The 22,155-nt window shown below is 37.0% G+C and overlaps 1 protein-coding gene across 1 annotated transcript in view; it reads left to right on the top strand.

Moving 5' to 3' along the window:
• Nucleotides 1-8,432, top strand: part of crhr1 (corticotropin releasing hormone receptor 1) — a 95,705-nt gene extending 87,273 nt beyond the window's left edge. Inside the window, exons 10-14 of the mRNA XM_079455578.1 lie at nt 2,085-2,157; nt 2,342-2,427; nt 3,640-3,775; nt 4,984-5,025; nt 8,075-8,432. Of these exons, the coding sequence (XP_079311704.1) occupies nt 2,085-2,157; nt 2,342-2,427; nt 3,640-3,775; nt 4,984-5,025; nt 8,075-8,215 (478 nt within the window). The 3' untranslated portion in view covers nt 8,216-8,432. The remainder of the gene's footprint in view (nt 1-2,084; nt 2,158-2,341; nt 2,428-3,639; nt 3,776-4,983; nt 5,026-8,074) is intronic.
• The last annotated feature ends 13,723 nt before the right edge of the window (nt 8,433-22,155 follow it).

The following is a 22,155-nucleotide window of genomic DNA, read 5'->3' as shown; positions in this document are numbered from 1 at the left end:
CCTTCACTTTGATCTACACTCAAAGGTTTTGCCTGTGGGGTCTGTCACGTCCAGTTCCATCATTGCGTTTCTGGAGTCTCTCTTTGTCTGCTGTGGCCTGCAAAGCACCCTGAGAACAGACAATGGCCCTCAACTGGTGTCTGCTGAGTTTACCAGTTTCATCCAAAGCAAGTGGATCAAACACATTCGAGCGTCTTATTTTCACCCACAGTCAAATGGGACCGTAGAGAGATTCAACCAGTCACTGATTCTGTCTCAGACTCTTCTACACTACAAAGTGGCTCAGCATGCCATCCCAGGGGTATCACCAGCAAAACTGCAGTTACCCTTACATATGCTCAATGGCAGACCCACAAGATCGCACACCATCAATACTCAAACACTTACTGTATGCTCCATTAAACATCTTAAATGGTTAATTATAGAGAGTGTTTATCTGAAAGTCACTCAGCACGAAAGTGTTAGATTTAAAGGCGCTGTAATGTAGCCCTTTCACAACATGTAATATAAATCTTAGGATACCACAGAATGTGTCGGTGAAGTTTCAGCTCAAATTAAACCACAGATCTTGTTCAATACTATGCCCTACAAGTCTATTTTTGCCTGTGAGGAAATACAGGGTGTTTGGTGTGTGTCTCTTTAAATGCAAATTAGCTGCTGGTCTCCGCCCCCTTTACAGCAGAAAGTGCAGGGTGAGAAATAAAACTAATCCACAGTGACTTCAGAGGCTCAGATGTCAGGAGTAAATGAAGACTTCTATGTTCGTTTTTATATCCGACAACTCCACACCTTAGCTGTTTCGGAGACATACTTGTCACTGGCTACAACTGCTCTTGCATGAAAATGGCAAACAGCGTGTCTCTGGTTGAAGGTGGAATCTATGCTCATAAGGCGGAGTCTGTGAGCGGTCATGGACCGGGCGCTATCAGAGTGACATCACTTTTCAATGCGATCGTGCAACAGTTGCGTTCAGTGTAGCTGTTTATATGAGATTACAAAAAACAGAATGGATGGATTTGTATAATTACAGGGTGGTTTTGCACACACCCTGGCGACTCAAATTTAGGTTTTAATATAACATTGGGGGGCTTTAAAAACTGGACAGTGTTAAAATGTGAATTTGGTGTTTTGTGGTGTCTATAGAGAGCTTTGGATCACTATGCAGAGAAAAAGTAATTCATATCCCACACAAGCTTAATTAAAGAGTTTCTGGTAGCTGTCCCTGAAATGGTTCGCTGGTCTGTTCATATTGCTTCAAAGGCAGCAAGAAATACAAACTTTTTTGAGAATATAAATAATAAAGTCCATCTAACCGTTCATGTGTAGATAGCAAAACAAGAGGAGAAAATGCTTTGCATATCCTTTGTTAAAAGCTGTGCACGTGCACTACTCCAGTGTTTTTGCTCAGATTTATCTGTCACATGGTGGTAGCCAGTCACAGTCAAATAAAAAATTTCCCAACACGAAAAGGTTACAGCACATACTCTCATCCTCAAAACACTATGGACACAGTTAGACCAGGTTAAAGAAAATATGACCTAGGCTATATTAGTAGGCTATATTGGTAATGTGCTTGGTTGGTAATGCAGTAGATATCAAATCTGTGCAGTGCTTCAGTAAACACACATATTTACAAACTTGAGGTTGAATGTACATCTGTTTTGGTTGAGCTCCACAGGTGACACCTGTTTTGCCATTCTATCATCCCATGTGTTTTTGACACATTCAGTCGAGACAAAATAAGATTACACTCTCGACTGAAACTGTAAAATTAGCAAAACTGGTGCACATCTGCCCAAGGGACTGCATACGTCTAACTCATCCTTGCTTTGCTGCTTCTGAGAAAAGTTTTCTTTTAGATTTTTTCCCCAGTGCCCCTATTTAATTGGTTAACAAGACTTGTTTCTCTAAACAATAAATACATTCTTGCTTGAAATATTCATTTACATGAGTGTTATATGAATTCACAAAGAATAATTGGGGTCAAAATGACAAGAGCTCGCCGCAAGGAGCCATAAAAAAACGTTCTTTTACAGGCTCCAACAAAGACATGTTTCATTTTAGATCTGATTTTTTCACTACAGATGCTGGTTTGGGAAGCGGGCTGGAGTTTACACTGACTATATTTACCAGGGTCCCATGATCTTGGTTTTGCTGGTGAGTCACAGCATAGTAATTACATGAATGTTTCATGAGATTTGGTGTGTGGGGGGAACTGATCAGACTTTCTTTTTTTTGTTCTGTCACAGGAGGCTTTATGTGTCGTCTGTGATTTATGTGTGCAATTTTGTAATGAGAATTCATCATGTGATACATTGTTCTTGTTTTTTTTTCTCTGTAGATTAACTTCATTTTTCTCTTCAACATTGTGAGGATACTTATGACTAAATTGAGGGCCTCCACAACTTCAGAGACCATTCAATACAGGTGAGACATAACGTCAGGTAGTCAATAATATTTAAATGTTGCCTCAGAAATAAACTGTAATAAGTTTAAAGCACTAAAATTATAATAATAATAAACAAAAATAAATACTAATTAATCTTATAAAGCGACATAAAACATGAATTATTAAATGATAAAAGTATATCAGAATTGCTAACTAAAATTAACATACAAATGTAAAAAATAAAAGCAAAATTAAAATATTAATAAAACTAAATAAAAAAACTATAATAACTCTGGTAATTTATAACTCAAAGGGTAGGTTTGTCCCTTTTTGACCAACGCTGGGTTGAAAATAACCCAGCATTTTTTAGAGTGTATTGTATTAATATGTATTTACTGTAAAGCTTAAAGCGGAAGTAACACAAGCAGTTTCTGTGAATCTCATATACATTTTTTGTATCTATAGAGTAGTATTGCATAATTTGTATCTTCGAAGAGTCTTTAGTTTGATCACATTTATAAAAGACAGATACAGCTCCATGATTAGTTCGGAAACCAGATGACCTCTTGCCAGCATGGGGGGTGGCAATAAAGCATGTGAGCCATTTCCAATAAAATACAGACATATGACTCATTTTGACTTACCAAGTACGGTCCATGTCCGGCAACTTTTAGCTCTGGGACCATTCCATCAATCAGTTTCAAAAGATCTCCAAATCCAGCGTTCTATCCACTGTTTTAATAACATTCCTCACCGAAATGCAGTGAACTTTGCGAACACAGTGCTATCTCTCTCCTGCTCCGTCTGGTTGACGTGTGCCCATGCTCTTTCTCCCACTCTCTCGTTGGTTGACCCGTGGCCATGCTCTTTCATCTCACTCTCGAGGGTTGACGTATGGGCGTGCTTTTCGGGAAGAATTGTCCAATAAGGGAATAAGAAAAGTTGTTAAGTAAGGGAATTTCATGTTTAAAAGATACTTTCCGAAATACTACGTCATAAGTTCAACTATATTTTTGAAAAGTTGACCATGTTTATCATGAGAAGACAGCAGGTTTATAATGCATAAACCCTCACCTTTAATGTAAAACTTTGAAAACCACTATAGAACTTGAACTGAATTAACAAAAATCTAAAGAACTAGAATTGAATTAAGAATACTGCATTTTATTGTGTATTTAATTTCTTGTGTATTTCAAACCTTTTATTATTCAATTTAGTTTTTTCTTGTTTTATATTTTTGGTCATCACAGGAAAGCTGTAAAGGCCACACTGGTTCTTCTGCCTCTGCTGGGCATCACCTACATGCTATTCTTCGTCAACCCTGGCGAGGATGAGATCTCACAGATTGTCTTCATCTACTTCAACTCCTTTCTAGAGTCTTTTCAGGTGGGCAAACAGATTCCTTTGTAGCATTTTAGCCAGATATCTGTTCTTATCTTCTAAAGTGGATGTCAGACACTGATGAGCTTATACCAGATGCACAGCTAAATGTTGTTGATTTGAAAAATCCCATTTCGTTTCCTAGAAGTACATTTCTCACAAAAACCAACAGTGTCCAAAGCACATAAGGTCAACTGCCCTTGTTTTGCCCCATATGCTTCCTGCCGTGACATGGAGGTCACACGCATGTTGAATCTATGTTTTCCTCACATTCATCTTCCTCTCACAGCTGTTCCACTTCACATGGGAATAACCCCGTTTATCTGTGGGGAAAACCGAATGCTGGTGTACTCACATTATGTAAACATGTTAAAATGCTGTGAAGGGAATTGCTGCATGCAGTGTAATGTGTTAAGATTCACTAACCACCCACAATTCCATTTGTAACACTAGACTATGGATCACAAATCATATATATTTTTTAGTTATGTTCACGAAGACAATGATCAATGAAATTCATTTTAAAGGTTTCGAATATTTGCAAAGACAGTTTCATCAGACGCACACACATGACCCAAAGTTAACTTCCGGTCTTTGTCTGGTAATAATATATCAATTTATTTGGATTTAAATCATGCTTTGTATTTGTATCAAATATTAAATATTTTATATTGATTTATAGTAATATTTTCAATTCAAACTACTCAACAGTTATTGGTTATTTTAGGAGATCCGCTAGAAGTTAGGTTTTGGCCACATATAATTTGTTCTCACTAAAACCGTCTATATTGTTTAAATAATAGTATTCATCATGATTAATAGTAAAAGGCTAGAAGTTGGTTTAACTATTTTAAAAAACATTATACATCGGAATCTGTGACACATTTGTGGTTTTGGTAAGGATTGACTTCAGGGATGAAATGAAGACAGACCCTGTATTTCCTTTTTGAAGGTCACACAGAAATGAGACATTAACATTCAGCATTAGCCTTGTTAAGTTAATATTAACCATGACGTGATATTGACTGATGGCAGGGATCAAATTGTTCCTGTGACAAAATAGTTGTTTCATAATAATGACATTTTATAAGTATGATTTCATTCAGATAGCACTCAAAACTCACATTAATCATCATTTTATATATGAAGTCAACATGAAGTCACAAAGATAAAGCAATGCTTCAATCTGACCCATTCTCTCAATCTCTTCACAGGGCTTCTTTGTGTCTGTGTTTTACTGCTTTTTAAACAGTGAGGTAAGAAAAACTCATTTCCTGATATCCTTGTCCCGTTTTTACCCTTCATTGCTGTTTTCTCCCTCATCATTAAATTGTTTTTGAGTCTTACTTCTAAACCTCTCTTTATGTGATGAGTCTCGGGAATCTCTAACTGATGGGTTCTTTGAAGTGCGACGCAAACAGACTGAGTTATTCAGGCATTGCAGATTCCTTCAGCCATACCCGCCCGATGAAACATGCCCTAAAAATAGAATCACATTGAGACCCCCTTTAACCCACAGTTAACCCAAAACCCCCCCCTGGCAGTCTGTAACTATAAAAACATTCATTAAATATGAAATGCTCGAAGGGCTAAAACGGCTTCTATTACATGCCCTTTTAAAAGGACAGTAAATCTTTGGGAATTTCAGCTAACATATACCTCTTCAATGCCGAGCCCGGATCGAAAGCACAAACCCATCGTGCGCATCATGTTGTTCCCTGAAGCCGTGGCGTGCTTACGGTTGTTGAAAATGGATACGGGATCCGCTCAGTTCGGGCTGTTTTCCTTGTCAATTTATCCAGTGAACATATCAGAGGGAGACAGAAAAGTATGGGTCTGTATCTGAGGTCACCCTGAATCACAGATAGATATCAGAATACACAAGCACAGCAGAGAAGGGCAGAGTATACAGTATTGCTTAAAGTCAAAGCGATAACATTGATCTGTTCCCGGTACATATGAAAAGGACTCCACGCTGTAAGACGCAAGTCTTCCAAAAAACACAGAAGCCATCATCACTTTGATAGTTTAGATGAAGTCTTTGGCTCCGCAAAGTATGTTCAGAACTGAAAAACAGCAGTACCAAGTTACACCTGCATTGACACAATGAGGGAAGTCACTGAAAGTCAAAGGAAAACAGAGAAATGATCTGGCTTGGAAGCGCATCAGTAAAGAAGATAACACGATAAAGAGGCTGTTATTGAACCAGTTATTTGGTCATTTTGTCTCTGTTTGTTCAAATCGCTCATGGGATGACAGCATTTAAAGGACAAATACACTCAAAAATAAAAATAAATCCTTTTAAATCAGAATCTCACAAAGCCTTATGCTGTATATATGTAGATTTGTGCTTAAATGTGGCAAAATTGAACTGAGATCATTACCAGTTAAAACATTTGGCATTAGTTTGTGTCACAATACACGACAACACTCCTTTTATGCAGTAGTTGAATAAAACAGCCTTCCCCCCTTATATACAGTATGTTAATTGAAAGGCTTGGTTGAAAAGCATACAGAAACGGTTATACAGTAGCCTATATGTAAATGTATTTTCAGTTAACATTTTGATAATAATCAATTTTGATCAAATCAGCAAACTTGTTAACACATATCCATTGTTGAACCTTAAAATAATCTCCAGACATATACTGCCTCTGTTATAATGACTTATGTTATGATGTTAAATGATGTTAATTCACTTTTTTTGTGAAAAATAAACATTCATGTCAGGGATTATTTTCAGCAAATTCCAAAGCTGCATTTGAACTCTATAGTCTCTGACCCGAAGGCCTTCTCGCTTAATACGGAGAATAAGCAATGCGGGAAGAGTACATCTCTTTCTCAGAGCGAAGCTTCAAAACCCCATTTGTTGTCTGAACTGTTGTTTTTAACTCCTCTAGATTGGTTTTTGATCCCTGCATATAAATTTGACCCCGAGGGCTCATCTTTTGAATCCTTCCACTTGACATAGAACACCAGAGCTTTGGTGCTTTCTTTTGATGTGACAATAACCTTTTGAACCTCATGGACACAGGAAAGTAATTCAGACTGTTTCATGAGCTGGTGTGAAACATTGTCACTTCAAGTTCCGGTACTCTAATCCGACTTTGGTTTAATAAATTGTGACTAGTGACTAATAAATAGTATAACTGACTATTGCCTTCATCTACTGTGGCTTGAAACTAGTTTTAGTTCTTAATGCAAATCAATATGATACTCCTCTTACAATGCAGTTCTGCTCAGTGTAGATTTTATCTCATGAAATAGTGAAGTGAATCCTTCAGATTATTTAACGGGTTATTCTTAACCTTCTCTGACAGCATCGGCTGAGGGAAATGCCAAAGGTTTAGTTGTTCGGGAGAGAGATGTGTGGTTGCTATGGTGCCACACTTTTCATTTTTGGAGTATTATCAGATTAGTATAATATAAATGTTAACAGTTTGATGTTGACATCAGCTTTTGTTAGTAGTAGATCTTTACTGCTGACCTGTGACCAGTTGTAGCACTTCACATTGCAACCATTAGTAGAAAAGCAACCATACTACGTTCACAAACATTGCACATACACAAACACATACTCACTCTCTCAAGCCTGTGGCATACTTCCTTTTTTACATCTATGCGAGTGTACGTATACAGCCAAATGCACAGCCTTTCAAAGTATACGTCCTTCAAATCATTACGCATATATAATATTGACACATAACGCAATACCTCTCCGGTCCTAAAGGGGTCAGGTTTTCTTCTACTACCTCGAATTGATGCTCCCAGGACATGTTGCCATCTGGTGATTAAACTGATTACTGAAGAAATGAAAGAATTAAAGAAATTGAATGCGCATGCGCGACCTGAGCATACTTATTATGAATGGTAACATAATTCCGGCAGTGTGTGTACAGTACGTGCATACTATTCTGATGACGAAATTTGCGCCAGGTGCACTTTAAGCTGTCCCTCACGTACGCGTAAAAAGGGAACTACACTTCAGGCTTAACACCCACAAATCAGATGATATGATACATTAGTCCTGTTAAAAGAACATTACCGTTTATATAGAGTTATACTGAAATACATATTGTGGGTTTGTACTGTGACTAATGTATATAAGCATTTTTTATGAAAGCTGCAATTTTTGACTTTTTTGTTAAAAATAAACAAATACTGTCTCTTTACCTAACTCATCACGTACGCTTATAATTATGATTAATATCTTCAGCTTTCGGTGTGATTTTGTAGGAAAGTGTAAAGCAGTTTAAAGGCATGCTGAATTTAAAATTATAGTTAGTTTGTATGTTTTTTTCTTAGGTGCGGTCAGCCGTACGAAAGCGCTGGCATCGCTGGCAGGACAAGCACTCCATCCGGGCGCGGGTGGCTCGGGCCATGTCCATTCCTACATCCCCCACACGGGTCAGCTTCCACAGCATTAAACAGTCGTCCGCTGTCTGACCTCAGCAGAAGTAATTTGTTTCTTTTTCGTTTCTCGTCTACCATCCTAAGCTAACCCTCCACACCTTCTACAGAACCCAGGGATAACAGCTAAGGGCCAAACAGGGTATGATCCTCCGCTTGAACACACATGAACAGCAACTGTGTACACAGTTAAGCGATTGAAGTCAAGTTAAGTCCGCCTTGTGAGAACACAAACGCTGGTGGTCTTATTCAGAAAGAAAAGAAAAACTTGGCACAGGTGATGAATACATACAATCAGGGTGTTTTTTGTTCGATGGCCAAAGTTATAATACAGTATATAAACTCCTCTCATCCTTACTTCGCAAGAAGGTATTCCTAACTTTTTTCCAGAACTCTGATCGGATTATGATAATATGAAATTTGGCCAAAAGTGCAAACATCACATCTTTGGGATGAGTTTAAACACAGACTGCCAGACTCCCATTACCCGACATCAGTGAACATCAGTGTCTAAACAGGATCGAATCCCAGGACCTATGTTGTGGAAAGCGTCTCAAAATAACAGATGCCAAAGAGAGGACCAACCATTTAAAAATGTGTATGGTTTTGGGAATGAAAGTGTGTTCTGGTGTCCACGTATATTTGGCCATAAAGTGTATTAGCTGTGTTAGTGGTTTTAATAGAATCACATAAAAAGACTAAAACAGCAGTTTCCGTTCAAACATAATTGGAAACATGACTGATTTCAACGAACTGCATATCTCTCGGATTTCTCCTTGAACGCTCTTTATCGATTGTTTTAACTGGATATGGCGGACAGACTTTTCTTTAGGTTGTTCAGATTGTGATTATATATTTTTGTTACACTTTCCTTGCTGCTCTATGGTGTCCAAATGATTGCAAATAGTGATCCCAGTCGTTCCCCAAAAAAACATCTGTGACTAAACTCACCCAACATGGAAGCGCTTTGAAATTACGACTGAATCTATTGCTGTATTGTGGAATTCCTCTGGGACAAAATGTTGTAAACAATTTCTACAAAGATGAGCGGTATATGTTGATGTTTCCATGCTTGTTTGCATCCTGGGACTCAAGGATCTACGAACCCCAGGGAAATAAGGAAGCTCACAGGAACAGAAGACCTTCACGAAACCCTTTTGAGATGAACGACCCACAAGCTAAACACACAACGCATTCTTTTAAATAATAGGTCAAGAACAACGCTAGATTTGTCTTGCATTTATAGCGAAGCAGGCGATTGAATGTATTCAATTATTTTTTTCTGTGTTTTACTTTTATTCTCTAAATTCTCATATTTTCAAGCTGAGATGATTGGGGCACTAGATGCCAGGGATGCTGGAGACAACATCATAATGACTCTAAGTTGAGGATGTTTTATGTTTGGATTGCATTAACATCCGCCCTGCAAAACAGCCTTAAAAACCTCTACGGTTTCTTACAATCAAGCTGCATTTTGACATTTATGGTAGTGCTATTGTTATTGATGTCATAGTGTTAGGTGTTGAATTCTGGACAGCAAGGAAATCGCATATTCTTAATCATTACCTCTGTCTTGTTCTTGCATAAAAATGTCAAAATCTTTTTTTCTAAACAAAATATATGATGATTTGGTCAAATTTGGATATTTTCAGGGATTTCAATGCTTGGGTTTGTTCTTATTTTACCCAAATAGATTAAAACAAATCAGCATTTTTTCGCTTAAAATCAAGACAGATATACTGATGATTGTTTTGGCAGTGGACCATTTGTTTCTTTCTAGTCTCTACGTGAAGGAAAAACGTCTCTAAATTAGCTTTTTTTTTGCCGTGATCCAGGACCAGATTCTCCGTTTCATTGTCCCATCTAATGTCAGTTTAAGTCAAATCTGCTTCTACCGAATGAGCGAGTCAAAACAAATCTCAAGCTTATTTTAACCTACATCCTTGTGCTAAAATTCTCGCTAAGCCTGAGCCAACGATGACCGCGTCCTGTGACCGCTCACTGCTGACTCGGCACTAAAAACAGATACGATGCCTTTTGTGCTGCACGGATTCAATCAATCACAGCTGATAGGGATAGAAGGAGAGCAAGGTTATTTAAAAAAACGGACTCAGGACCTTTATATGCCTCTATGACCTTCTCAACACACTTGTGCTAGAATTGTATAAAGGCTTCAGCATATCCAGCTTTAAAGGGATAGTTCACCCAAAAATGTTAATTCTGTCATCATTTAATAACCCCCTTGTCATTTTAAAGCTGGATCACGTTTTTACTTTGGCTGAACACAAAAAAATATATTTTGAAGAATGTTGGTAAGCGAAGAACTGTGATACTGTTTTGTATGGACAAAACCAATGCAAGTAAATGGATACCGCAGTTGTAACCAACATTCTTCATGATATCTCCATTTGAGTTCTGTACAAGAAAGAAAGTATTAACATTTTTGGTTGAACTATCCCTTTAACATGCACTTCATCCGTGCTTTTTGTGGACACGTCTAGAATCGCCATATGTATGATATAGCCATCTATAGTTATGTACATATGAGTTGTACTAAGCTAGCATTGTGGAGATTGCTATTTTATGTATTTCCGAAAAAGGACCAATCTCATGTTTCTCCAAGTAAACCGGAAAACACGGTCTGTTTTAATGTTTTTAGGATGGTACTAAGACTAAGACTACAGTGTCTTGACCAAGGTCGATACAGTAATGCTGTGTTCACAGCAAACGCGAACAATCGCGTTCCTCGCTCTTTATTACTCGCAGATAAAAATGCTTTATTTTAAAGCTGATGAATATGAACTTGTGCGGAAGATGCGATTGATGCGAGTTTGTTTTTTCGCATCTTTGCATTGAATTTGTATGTAATTTACTCACGCAAATCGCTTAATTCGCGCTTGGTGTTAACACAGTATACGTTTCCAACATTAAGCAGTTTTCTCTGTTAGTGTGGAAAGATAAAACATTTGGTTTTTCCACTGCATTTACTTTTCTGTTTAGCACAGTATGACTGATTAAAAAGGCCTGTAATGAAATCCAGCCAAATATGCCAGTGATAAAATAAACAATTATCACATTCAATTCATTTAAAATAGCAAGCATGATTCAATCGCTTCAATTAATATATAAAAGGAAATCAAAATATCTTATCGCTGAATAGCAAAGCAGAGGAGCTTTGTTTAGTCGTACAACTTTAATTCTGTCTGCTAGTGCATGTGAAATACTGTCACCTTGGGTCAGATTTAGCAGTGCTGGCCTTAGGGCTTCATAGCACAGACATATTACATTAGCCTGCGTCTCACTATTTAAAGCACTTTAATAGTAACCAGCTTTTACAATTGAAACAGGGTTACAGGTAAAAATGCCCTCTAAAGAGACTTATATACATGGTAAATTATCTAAATATGTTACGTGTAGTGCATTAGATGTTTGCTGGAGCAGTAATCTAGTGTCCATTAGTTTGTTCCGTGTCTAATCTGTTCATGTACCACAGTAAGAAGCTAATTCCATGTATATTTTAAAGAACCATTCATTTCAATTTGGAACAGTAGCGCCACAGTTTTTAGATCGAGAGAATTACATGTACATTCATTTTGCAGGGTTTTTTAGTCAAGCTCTTATTTCATGTTAAAATATGTGGGATTTAACCCAAACTCTTTCCGCAACTTTAATGATATGAAGATACATCATGCTTGTTGACGACAGGTATGCTGTTCCTTTTCTAGTCAGATTTGCTATGTTGAACAAAAGTTGGCTTTTTGACTTGTTCCTAAAAGTAACCGACATGGGCAAGCACTGTCTTCATTCTCTTCAGAAAGTCAAAACCAACATGATTTCATGGGAGAACGTAACTTTTTACATATTGGTGGTTTTGAATGAGAATCAGACATAAATGTACGATTAAAGGAGCAATGTGGAGATTTTAGCGGCATCTAGTGGTGAGGTTGTGAATAGAAACCAACGGCTCACTCCCCCCTCCCTTTTGAAGCACTACGGCAGCTCTGACAGGACAAATATGTTGTCGCATTTTCGCTTCTCTGTAGAGCAGGTTGTCTGTTTAGGGCTACTGTAGAATAAATGGCGAATTCCATGTACGGGGACCCGTGGTGTATGTAGATAGAAATAGCTCATTCCAAGGTAATAAAAACATTACGCTGCATTATGTAAGATCTTTATACACCTCTGAAGACATAGTTATGTATATTATACAACATTTCTGTCAATAGATCCTCCTAAATATTACACACAGCACCTTTAATAGACAAAAGCATGAATGAAGGTCCAAACCTAAACTTAATATCACTGGGTGAATGCAGATAGAATTAAATCATAGAAATTAAATCGTACGTATAAGGCAGCTTGTAGAAAAGTTACGAATTTCCGTGAAACAAGTGTGTTGCAAAACCATGTTTGCAATTCAAGATAGTTATACTATGGATTGACAGCAAGAGATAAAATGTTTTTGTCTGAGATTCAGTGGCCTGTATTTAGTATCCTACTTTTTTCTGCTACTGAATCATGTGATTTATCTTTCTTTTCATTTTGGCTTGAAAATACAAAAGCCATCAATTATCATTCCATAGAAAACATTGTCCTCCATACCAGCGAGGTTCCATTCGGTTCCTCAAACATGCCTTAAAGATACACAAAGACAGTTTCTTCTTATGACTCCTGATTTAATAACATACTTCTAATGCACAAAAGTAAGGATTCAGACTCGTTCTTGGTCAGGTCAGTTGTGAGTTTTCAGTATTACTTTGATCTGTTAATGTTATCTCTTCTGTAAGTGAAGTAACGTGGAGAGTACGTTTCTCACCCCTAGATTTCTCAGAAGCAACACTGCCGTCCGTTTCTGTTATTTATTTTGCTCTCATTATTTTAGAGAAAGTGAAATTCTTCCAAAGTCATGGCATGTATAGAGGGGCAAGAACGGGTACATGCGTATGTATTTGTAACACGATGTCAATAAGAGTTCTTTTTCGGGTATGTCTGTTGTGTTTAGTCGCTCATGTGAAAGTGTACAAAAGAAAATATTTATTTATACATATATGGCACAGAAAATATATATTTATCTCACTATTTAAATAAAGGTCAGAATACACAAGACCGCACACGTGACTTATGTAAGTATCCATAACATTAATATCCGGAATGGGGGAAAAATGTAAATGTGTAGCTTTTTCGTGAATCTGTGAGACAATCTTGCCATTTTCTGTCACATTCTGCAAGGCTTCAAGAACATTCTATGTATTACTTTTGTTTCTCTTTATTTTATGACTATGTTTGATGTTTGAGAGAATTTAGGAACTGTACAGAAATTTATATGAATCAACTACTCAAAGAGTCAAATGTTGAAGGCATATGGTACTGTGCTGATAAAGTTTTTCCTTTTCAAAAATGTCATGGTATGTTTACATGCACACATGCTGTACTACAGTAGGTTGAAAACACAAGTCACCTGCAGGATATCAAGTTCTTCGAAAGGAGAAAGAGTTTGATCCCTTACATATGTCATTACATCATCTTTCAGAGGCATGTATAGAAATGCTCTAATCCTTCTTTGTGTAAAAACTGACATATGAGCTCTTTGCGGATACATTTTGTTGAGGATAAAAGTTCTAGTTTTGACAAAACAAAGTGCGGAGAAAAACGATCTGTCAAATGATAGTAAAGTATTTGTTTTCCTTTTCCATATAAATAGCGTTTTGTCTGATTCATGGCTCAAAATAGCATCTCTTCAGAATGTGGTGTTGCCTACATGCTCAGGTTCCCTGGGTGTTTCTCATTATAATGAAAAGCGCTCTATCGTTTTGACACCTTTTTCATAGAAAGGGGTCCTGTAGCATTTTACTTCCCTCTGTTTTCATGGGATATATACTGGCGTACAAACGACTCGTCTGGATTCCTGTGCTGAAGAAAGAGTTGCATGCCTACCAGCTGAGACCATCTATAACAAAGTCTGCCTTTAACTGAATCCAAGAACATTCAGATGTGCTTCAAGGTATACAAGCACCCTAAAAGGCCCAGCTATCAGAGGTACGTCACTTTCTATCAGGTACTATCAGGCCGAACCAAAACAAAGACCATTACATTTAAAGGACAGGTGTTGAAAGCAGGTTCGTTCCAAAAACAGAAAGTTTGATGGTATGTTTCAGGTACAAACACCCAATAAACTCGCGTGAGATAAACCCAGGTGTGTTTTATTGCTTCGGACAGTTTTTGGGAAACAACACCTGGCATTGAGAAATTCTTCAATTCTTGCATATTTCTTGCGTAAGATTCTTCCTGTGGTGTAGTGTTGTAATACTTGAAAGCTTTTCAAGCAAAGCTGGAGAGATTTTATAAAGTATTTACAATCCAAGTCAAAAATCCTTTTTTGGGAGATCAGATACACACACACACACACACACACAGAGGATAGTGAGTTTAACCCATAGTTCATTAAACACATTTCGCTTTAATAATTGTAAAACTAAATCGCGCTGAAAGATCAACACTGCTTGGATCAAGGGGAAATTGTGATAAAATGTTTTAAATGGGTCATGTAAGGTTGGGTTTCATTCGAAATGAAATAAACGCCCGCGAGACAGCATCCATTAGTATAAATTGTATAATCCGATGTGGACGGTTTTGATTTAATTGTTTGATTAACCTGACATGAGACTCTGGATGGATTTGTTTGGCTTGATTACAGGTGCAATAATCCTTTTGCAAACAATCTTCTTCAATAGCATTAAAAATGATGTTGCGGTGGCGTTCGAAATTCATTAAAACCACCAACACATAAAAATGGATCCAAAACAACAGCAGATTGATATATCTGTGTTTACTCATTACTAATATATGCACACGGTTTCACTTTAATCCCCAATTGTGTCTTTTTTTCAATGCGTGGTAATGTAGCTACAATGCAAAGCAGATACAATGGACTTCATGCACGACTGGGAGAATTTAAAAGGCCTGAACTTTACTCATACATCACAGGCCTATGTTCTTGGCATAAGACGGGCTGCAGAGCTCCACCAAAAGGCTGGTTTCTCTGACATTTATGCTACCTTATTGTAATTGTTTGCCAAAGAAGACATTCTGATAAACATCTTGGTGGTTTTGTGGTCATACAATGGAAGTCAATGGGGTCCAGTGTTGTTTGGTTATCAACGTTCTTCAAAATAAGTCAGGTCTGGAATGACATGTCCCATTTATAAGACTTGAAAGTCAGTGAAGAGTTTAGATTTGAACAATATAGGATCTCACCCAAGACTAAAATGCTGACAATAATATTAACAGGCAGAGTGGGGTGAGCTCTTGATATGTTAGTTTGAGAAGATAAATCCCTTTCAATGACCTTCAATTCATTTTCACCACTTGCTCTGGTTGAAGTCAGTCTGTCACCTCAGATGTGCCATGTTTTTCATCTGCTGTACATGAGGCTGTTGAATCACGAATGGCGGCAGCTAAAAGTGTAGTTAATTTGGGTGCGTTGTATACATTGTTTAACAATGTATACACATCTAGGTGATGTTCAGACAGCTTTGTTTTTTCCAGGTAACATTTTGAGAATGAGGCACAAGTCCTTTAGAGAGAGGGACTTCAGCAGATGCTTTGCAGATGGTTACTACAAAATGGGAAGCAGAAATAGAAGGTGATGTATTCAGTTCGAAACAATATGTTTAATTGTTTCTTGCTTAACCTGATTTGATATTCTAACATCACACCTATTTTACAGCAGATGTCATAATAATCTGAGCATGTATCACAGAGCTTGAGGACCCATCACGACCCGAAATAGCTTCTATAGATGCCCGTTATGTCTATCAATTCGACATTTCTGGGCAGTCATAAAAATATCCAAGACCATAAATCTGACATTGATGTGAAAACATTGTGATTTGTCCCTCCCACATTACAAGACTTTCACATAAATCTGTCAACAAAGAGATGAGGATAAACGCATATTTAATGCTTGATGTCACCCTGTAAATATGCACATCAACTGAAAATATGCAGCGCGTTTGGTGTAAATTCACTTCTGGAGATCTTAGCATACATTTGTGACACATTTAAATGCTCTAATTGCATTGAACAGTCCCTATTGCCTGCTTGATGTTTTAACTGGTGTCATGCCCAAAGTACGCAGTGTCCTCTTAAACATCCAGAAAGATGATGACTTCCTGTTTATGTCATCATAATTCATTTTATCAGATTGTTTTTAAATTTGGCAGCAATTAGAATGTCACAAAGCCAATAAACAAGTATTTGTGTTCTCCAGATGTAAATCTCTTTAAATGTCTACAGTAATGCTTAGACTAAAATCCTATAGCAGATTTTATTCTGGCAGAGGCGATCTTACACGTTTCTTATGGAAAAGCTTCATCGGTTTTCTTTTCTCTGAGGGTCAACTTTACCTGAACTATTTCAGATTTCAGAGGAAAGGTAGTTGTTTCACCTCCACATTTATATTTAGACTTCTATCCAGAAGAAGACGAGACTCAGATTGGCAGATTAATTTATGATTCCATTATGTGAAATTTAAGGTTATAGACTATACATCCATTGAAATTTTGTGAACACTTCTCATGCGAGCGTAGACATTGTATTGTATAAATAATTGTGTACGCGTGTTTTATGGTGTGACAGCAAAAATGTTCAATTTGAAACAAAAACAATAGAGATAAATCTCTCAAATACTATTTTATATTACAAATATAAAATAATGTATAGTAAACTGCTTTTTTCTACATTTTTGCTATGTCACACAATAGTTATGTTCTGATGTCGTTTTTTTTATCTCTCTCTCTCTTTCTCTCTCTCTCTCTCTCACTCTCTCTCTCTCTCTCTCTCTGTGCTCAGAGCTGGGGCCATGAGAAGGTTAAATGCTCAGAGCGCAGGCCTTACCATGAAAACATCTCTTATCTGTCTGACAACTCCAAGCGCCCTGCTTGCGTTTTAGTGGTCATACTGCCTCACAGATTAAATTGCTGTGGTTGGTCGATAGCTGCAGATGGGGAATGTCAGATAATCTTGTGAGGCTTTGAGAAAAGAGCTGGTTTACAGGAAGTCAGATCTGGTGTAGCGTAGGAGAGTAACAGCACATTGAAAGTCATATTGTTAGAGCCTGTTTGGAGTCTCCAAGGTGTTTGTTAAATTTCGCACTGCCACAGCACCAAACTGCTATACTATATTTGTGGCCCTGGACTACGAAGCCAGTCATAAGTGGCATAGGTATATTTGTTGCAATAGCCAACAATACATTGTATGGATCAAAATTATAGATTTTTCTTTAATGCTTAAAATCATTAGGATATTAGGTAAAGATCACGTTCCATCAAATTTTTTACATTTCTTACTGCAAATATATAAAAACTTTATTTTTGAGTGAATGCAGCAACATCATGAAATAAAATAGCTGGAAACACGCCTACAAACTTCACTTGCTTGTGTCTTCTCTTTAGGAATTAAACACTCAAGTTTGGTATCTCTGTAAAGCTTACAATTTCTGCTTTCAGGTTCATCTCTCCGCAACGTCATTACAGTGGTTTGCCAATAGAGAGCATTAAAACAAACCTGTGGCCTTCTACAGTGCCTCTAATGGACAGCTTTAAAGGGGATTTCCTCAATATTTCGATTTTTTTGCACCCTCAGATTTCAGATTTTCAAATAGATTTATCTCAGCCAAATATTGTCCTGTCCTAACAAACCATACATCAATGGAAACTAAAGATTATGTTTATTCAGCTTTCAGATGATGTTTAAATCTCAACTTTTTCACATTTAGTCATGATAAAGCTGTCATTACTATTCATAATGAATATAATTATTTGTGGAATACTTGCAGATTCTTTTAAGTAAACATGAGACCTTACGCTGTGATCTTTTAGTTACTGTATAAATAAGGGGTTCAGAAAGACCCTGGAAAATGTAGTAAAATTACTATTAAAACCTCTCTCTTAAAGAGATCACCCAACAATGAAAAAAAAAATTCTGCCCTCTTGTATTTATTCTCATATCATTTTGAATCCATATAACTTTTCTATTCATTTGTAGTAAGATTTGCTTCCATGTCAGTGGTGTTTAGGTTTAGGGGCTCAAAATAGCTTGTTATAATAGTTTGATTTTATGCTACTCAAATTGTTCTTCTACAAATTAGCCACTTTTTAAATGGGTTATGAATTTCTGCGAAATCGTGGTGGACCGTATGGAGAACAAGCCAGCAGGTAAAACACCTCAGATGATTGTTCAGGTGAGCGGTCATTTCAAGCTGCACTAGGTTCTCAGTTGGGGTGTGAAACCTCAGGGGACGCTGGTGAACAAACCAAAGGGGAAAAGATGCTTTACTGTGGCTGTTTTATATAAAACCATAGTCATGATGGATTAACATTGGCTGTGGTCCTTAGGAAAAATTAAGAAACAATGGATTGCAGATGTCCCTTTGGTGGAGGTCATTGTCATATATTAACACGAGCTGTAAAAGATTTAACTGAGACGTTGCATTTTTGTAGCTCAGATTAAAAATGACTCATGTGCTATAAATCTGCCTTGTTGGCACAGTGAAAAATAATTGTTATACATGACACTGTTAAACAATATACAGGAACAGAAAAATGCAAACAGCAATACCTTGTTAAATGGTTTTGTTGTCATAGTTCTAAAATAACATAAATGAATGTTTATCTGTTTAATCTACTCTTAAAGATGCAAAGGACTGACAATCAAATACTATTTTTAACGTCAAGCAACTATTAGATCAGAAAATCTCAGGTCTTTTTCCTTCATCTGTAAACAACAAGTGCTATAAAAACATTGTGTCCGTGTTTTATACATACTATATACCAAGATACACTAAACCACTAAACACTTCGAGACATTGAGTCAGGCAAAACCTCAGAAGGTAAATTATAACTCTGGTTCTAGATTTGTTGATTTTGTAACCAGAAAGATTGCTAAATGAATCAATATTACTAAGCAGAGCGGTATTGATGTATTTGGACTGGAAATAATGCAAATATAGCATCCACATACAGGTTCATGTTGCATGATGCGTGCTATTACTCTTGCGAGCTCTTAACTGAGCTAGAGGTCATTGGATTGATGATGTCAGTCAACGGTTTGATCGTGATGGCAATCTAGGGTCGACCTCGCCTTGGACCCCAATATATCTGGGAGCGGTCTAGTCTAAATCCATTAGTTGAAATGGCTCCCTGGGGCCTTAAAATACAATCTTGACCCAGCTCATAAAATCATTGACAGGTTCAATTTTCTCTAAAAGAATGAATGAAACGAACCATTCTGTTCTTGTTTTTATTTATTTGAGATTTCATGTGAAGCTAAGTGTAGAGTTTAGTACGAATATTCTATTTGATATTTAATGCCATTCTAGTAACACTTCTTAAAGGGTCATACGTTCCCATTATTACACAATAAGAGTCATTTAATCATTCAATAAGGTGCTAGCATTTAAAACAAACGTGTATTTAGTTTTTTGTGAAATCCTCTGCTCTTCTGCAAATGCTTTTGTTCAAGGGGTAGTTTAAGGCCTGAAGACATTTCACAGTAAATTAAGATAACGGAATAGGAAACACGAGCGCTCCAGAGCTATTTGGACGAGTAAGGCAGTGACGGATTTATTTACCAAAAATACAAAGCCCAACAGGTCAGATGTTAGATTAGAGCACGCCAAGTTACATTAATAAGCACTGGCTGCAAAGCAAGCATCTTGCTGTTTATATTGGGGAAAGGCGCAGTGTAAATACCAAGAACACTGTCGCTAAATGGTAGGTTTGTCAAATTCATTTTTCAAAGCTGTTCTGTCTTAATGCTACTTTATGTCTATCATGACAAATATTGACACACTTCCATCTGTTAGGGTTTGGCTGTGTATAACAAGCGCACAACAAAGAAAGTATAAACCAATGAGTACTTTAATAAACCAACCGAACCCAAATCTGGAAACACAACCACACGTAACGTAAACAAAGGCAGACAATCAACTAAGACTGGAGCTGCCTCCCAGTTCGCCTACTTATACTATGCACTAAAGTATGTACTGTTTTTGTAATGGAAAAGTTTATACATTTTATTGTGTAGCAAAACAATATGCACGCACTGGGACATACTAACAGGAAGTGGCCGTTGTTGCTTAGACAACATTGTGCCCATTAACTGTCACATACATCAAAATACAGCTCTACTTTCCATTAAGGTATTATCCATTCATTATTTCGTATGTAGGCACTTGGTACATACTAATTCATCTATCGAATATTATTAAGGACGGATAGTATGAGGATTGGGATGCAGCACGTTTAAATACCCTGAACTAAACAAGACACACCTGAACTGAATATTAAATCGTTAGAAACCAAGGAAACAAACGACGGAGAACTGGACCAATAAAGACATCAGGACACAATGAAAAAAACGAATAAAGACTACTGTGACACCATCATATCTGACCGGCATGTCATTGGAATTTGACAGCGAGAGTCGCAGATGCGAATGTAAGCAGACTGACAGCTGGGGAAGATTTTCTCTCCTCTGTGACTAAATTCTTTCAGTGACTTCATTTAATCTATTGTTTTATTGAGTTGTGCTCAGACACAGTTTGATTTAAAGCAACTCACCAGCTAAGTCTCAAATTGATGGACCTTGAGTCACTGACTTGATGCTAATGAGGTTGGATTTATTTGTTAGCGTATGAAGATTTTCCTGCCGCACAAAGAATATCATTTTCTTTACTTAACTTGCCTCATCTTGTACACTCATGTTCATTTGAATTGTTTTTTAATGCCATCTGTATAACAATTGTGAGAGAGCATCTGATCAAACCAATATGAGCTTGAGGCAGCGTTCAGTCTTTTGTTGTTTTAATCCCTTTTGGTTCTTCCTTACTCCGCCTCTAAAAATAAACCTTTCTGAAAACACTTTCCATTTTTGGAAATGAATCAAAACATTTATTTGGTATGTTTATGAAGACGATTGTCATATCGATTTAGGGATATTTAGTCATTTGAATGCACAGAATGTATTATTTTTAACCCACTGGTTTTCTTCTTTCCAGCGTTGGTGTACTTATGGTGTATTTTAGAAATGCTTGACTTTTTGTGAGAAGAACCGGAAGATGCTCTCAATTTATCATGTTCTGTCTTTTAAAGGAAGCACAAACTCTGCTTAACATCCCCAAAATGCTTTTTGTGACTTACTAAGAGCAAAGTGAAGTGGACTTGGGAACAGTTTGTCAAAATTTGGTGTACAGTAAATTCCCCAACTAGTGGACTTTTACCCCAGTGGGCAGATCCAATGTGCATCCAAAGACTGTTTTAAAGAAATATCGTGGGCTATTCGGTCTAGATTGTGGTGTGTTCTTGTTTCTCTTTATTACAAAGGTGACATGTCAAGATGTGAATTTATTTTATTTACAGCAAGAAAATCCACATAATCTCTCATTATCAGAAATGGGCTGACTCTAGAATCACCCTGGCTTAAGTCTCTCTAAACTGGGACACTTCCAAAAATCTTGTTAAAATCATTTCTGTTGTGTTACTACATAGCTGAGAAGATGGAAGTTAACAGCTGGAAGATCTGTGACCTCTTTCAAAATAACGTTCTGAGAAGTGTTGGATGAAACACAAGGCTGACTGATTAGAAGTTAGAATTTCACAGAAATGTAGACATTAAAAGTTGTCATCTTTTATCACTCTAGTTTGGTTCTTAAAGCCTTGTGTCATGTTTTTTTCTTAAATCACAGAGATTAAAACTGTACAAAGAATGTCTTAAGGTTTAGTGCAGTTCTTGGAGGGCGCTTACAATCCAACTTTCTTCACATTATTATTGCACTGTAAACCAGAATGAGTTGTAATATGTGAACATTTTGAGGTAAATATGTTACATCTAATGTTTTGAGTTATGATGTTCCCAATTTTAAGTAAGCAGAACGATAAAGTTTTGAGTTTGCTGTTCTCGTGCATGTTAATTTCTTT

Source organism: Barbatula barbatula (assembly GCF_947034865.1).
Source record: "Barbatula barbatula genome assembly, chromosome: 5".
Classification (NCBI taxonomy): Eukaryota; Metazoa; Chordata; class Actinopteri; order Cypriniformes; family Nemacheilidae; genus Barbatula; species Barbatula barbatula.
This window is presented reverse-complemented; position numbering and strand designations above follow the sequence as displayed.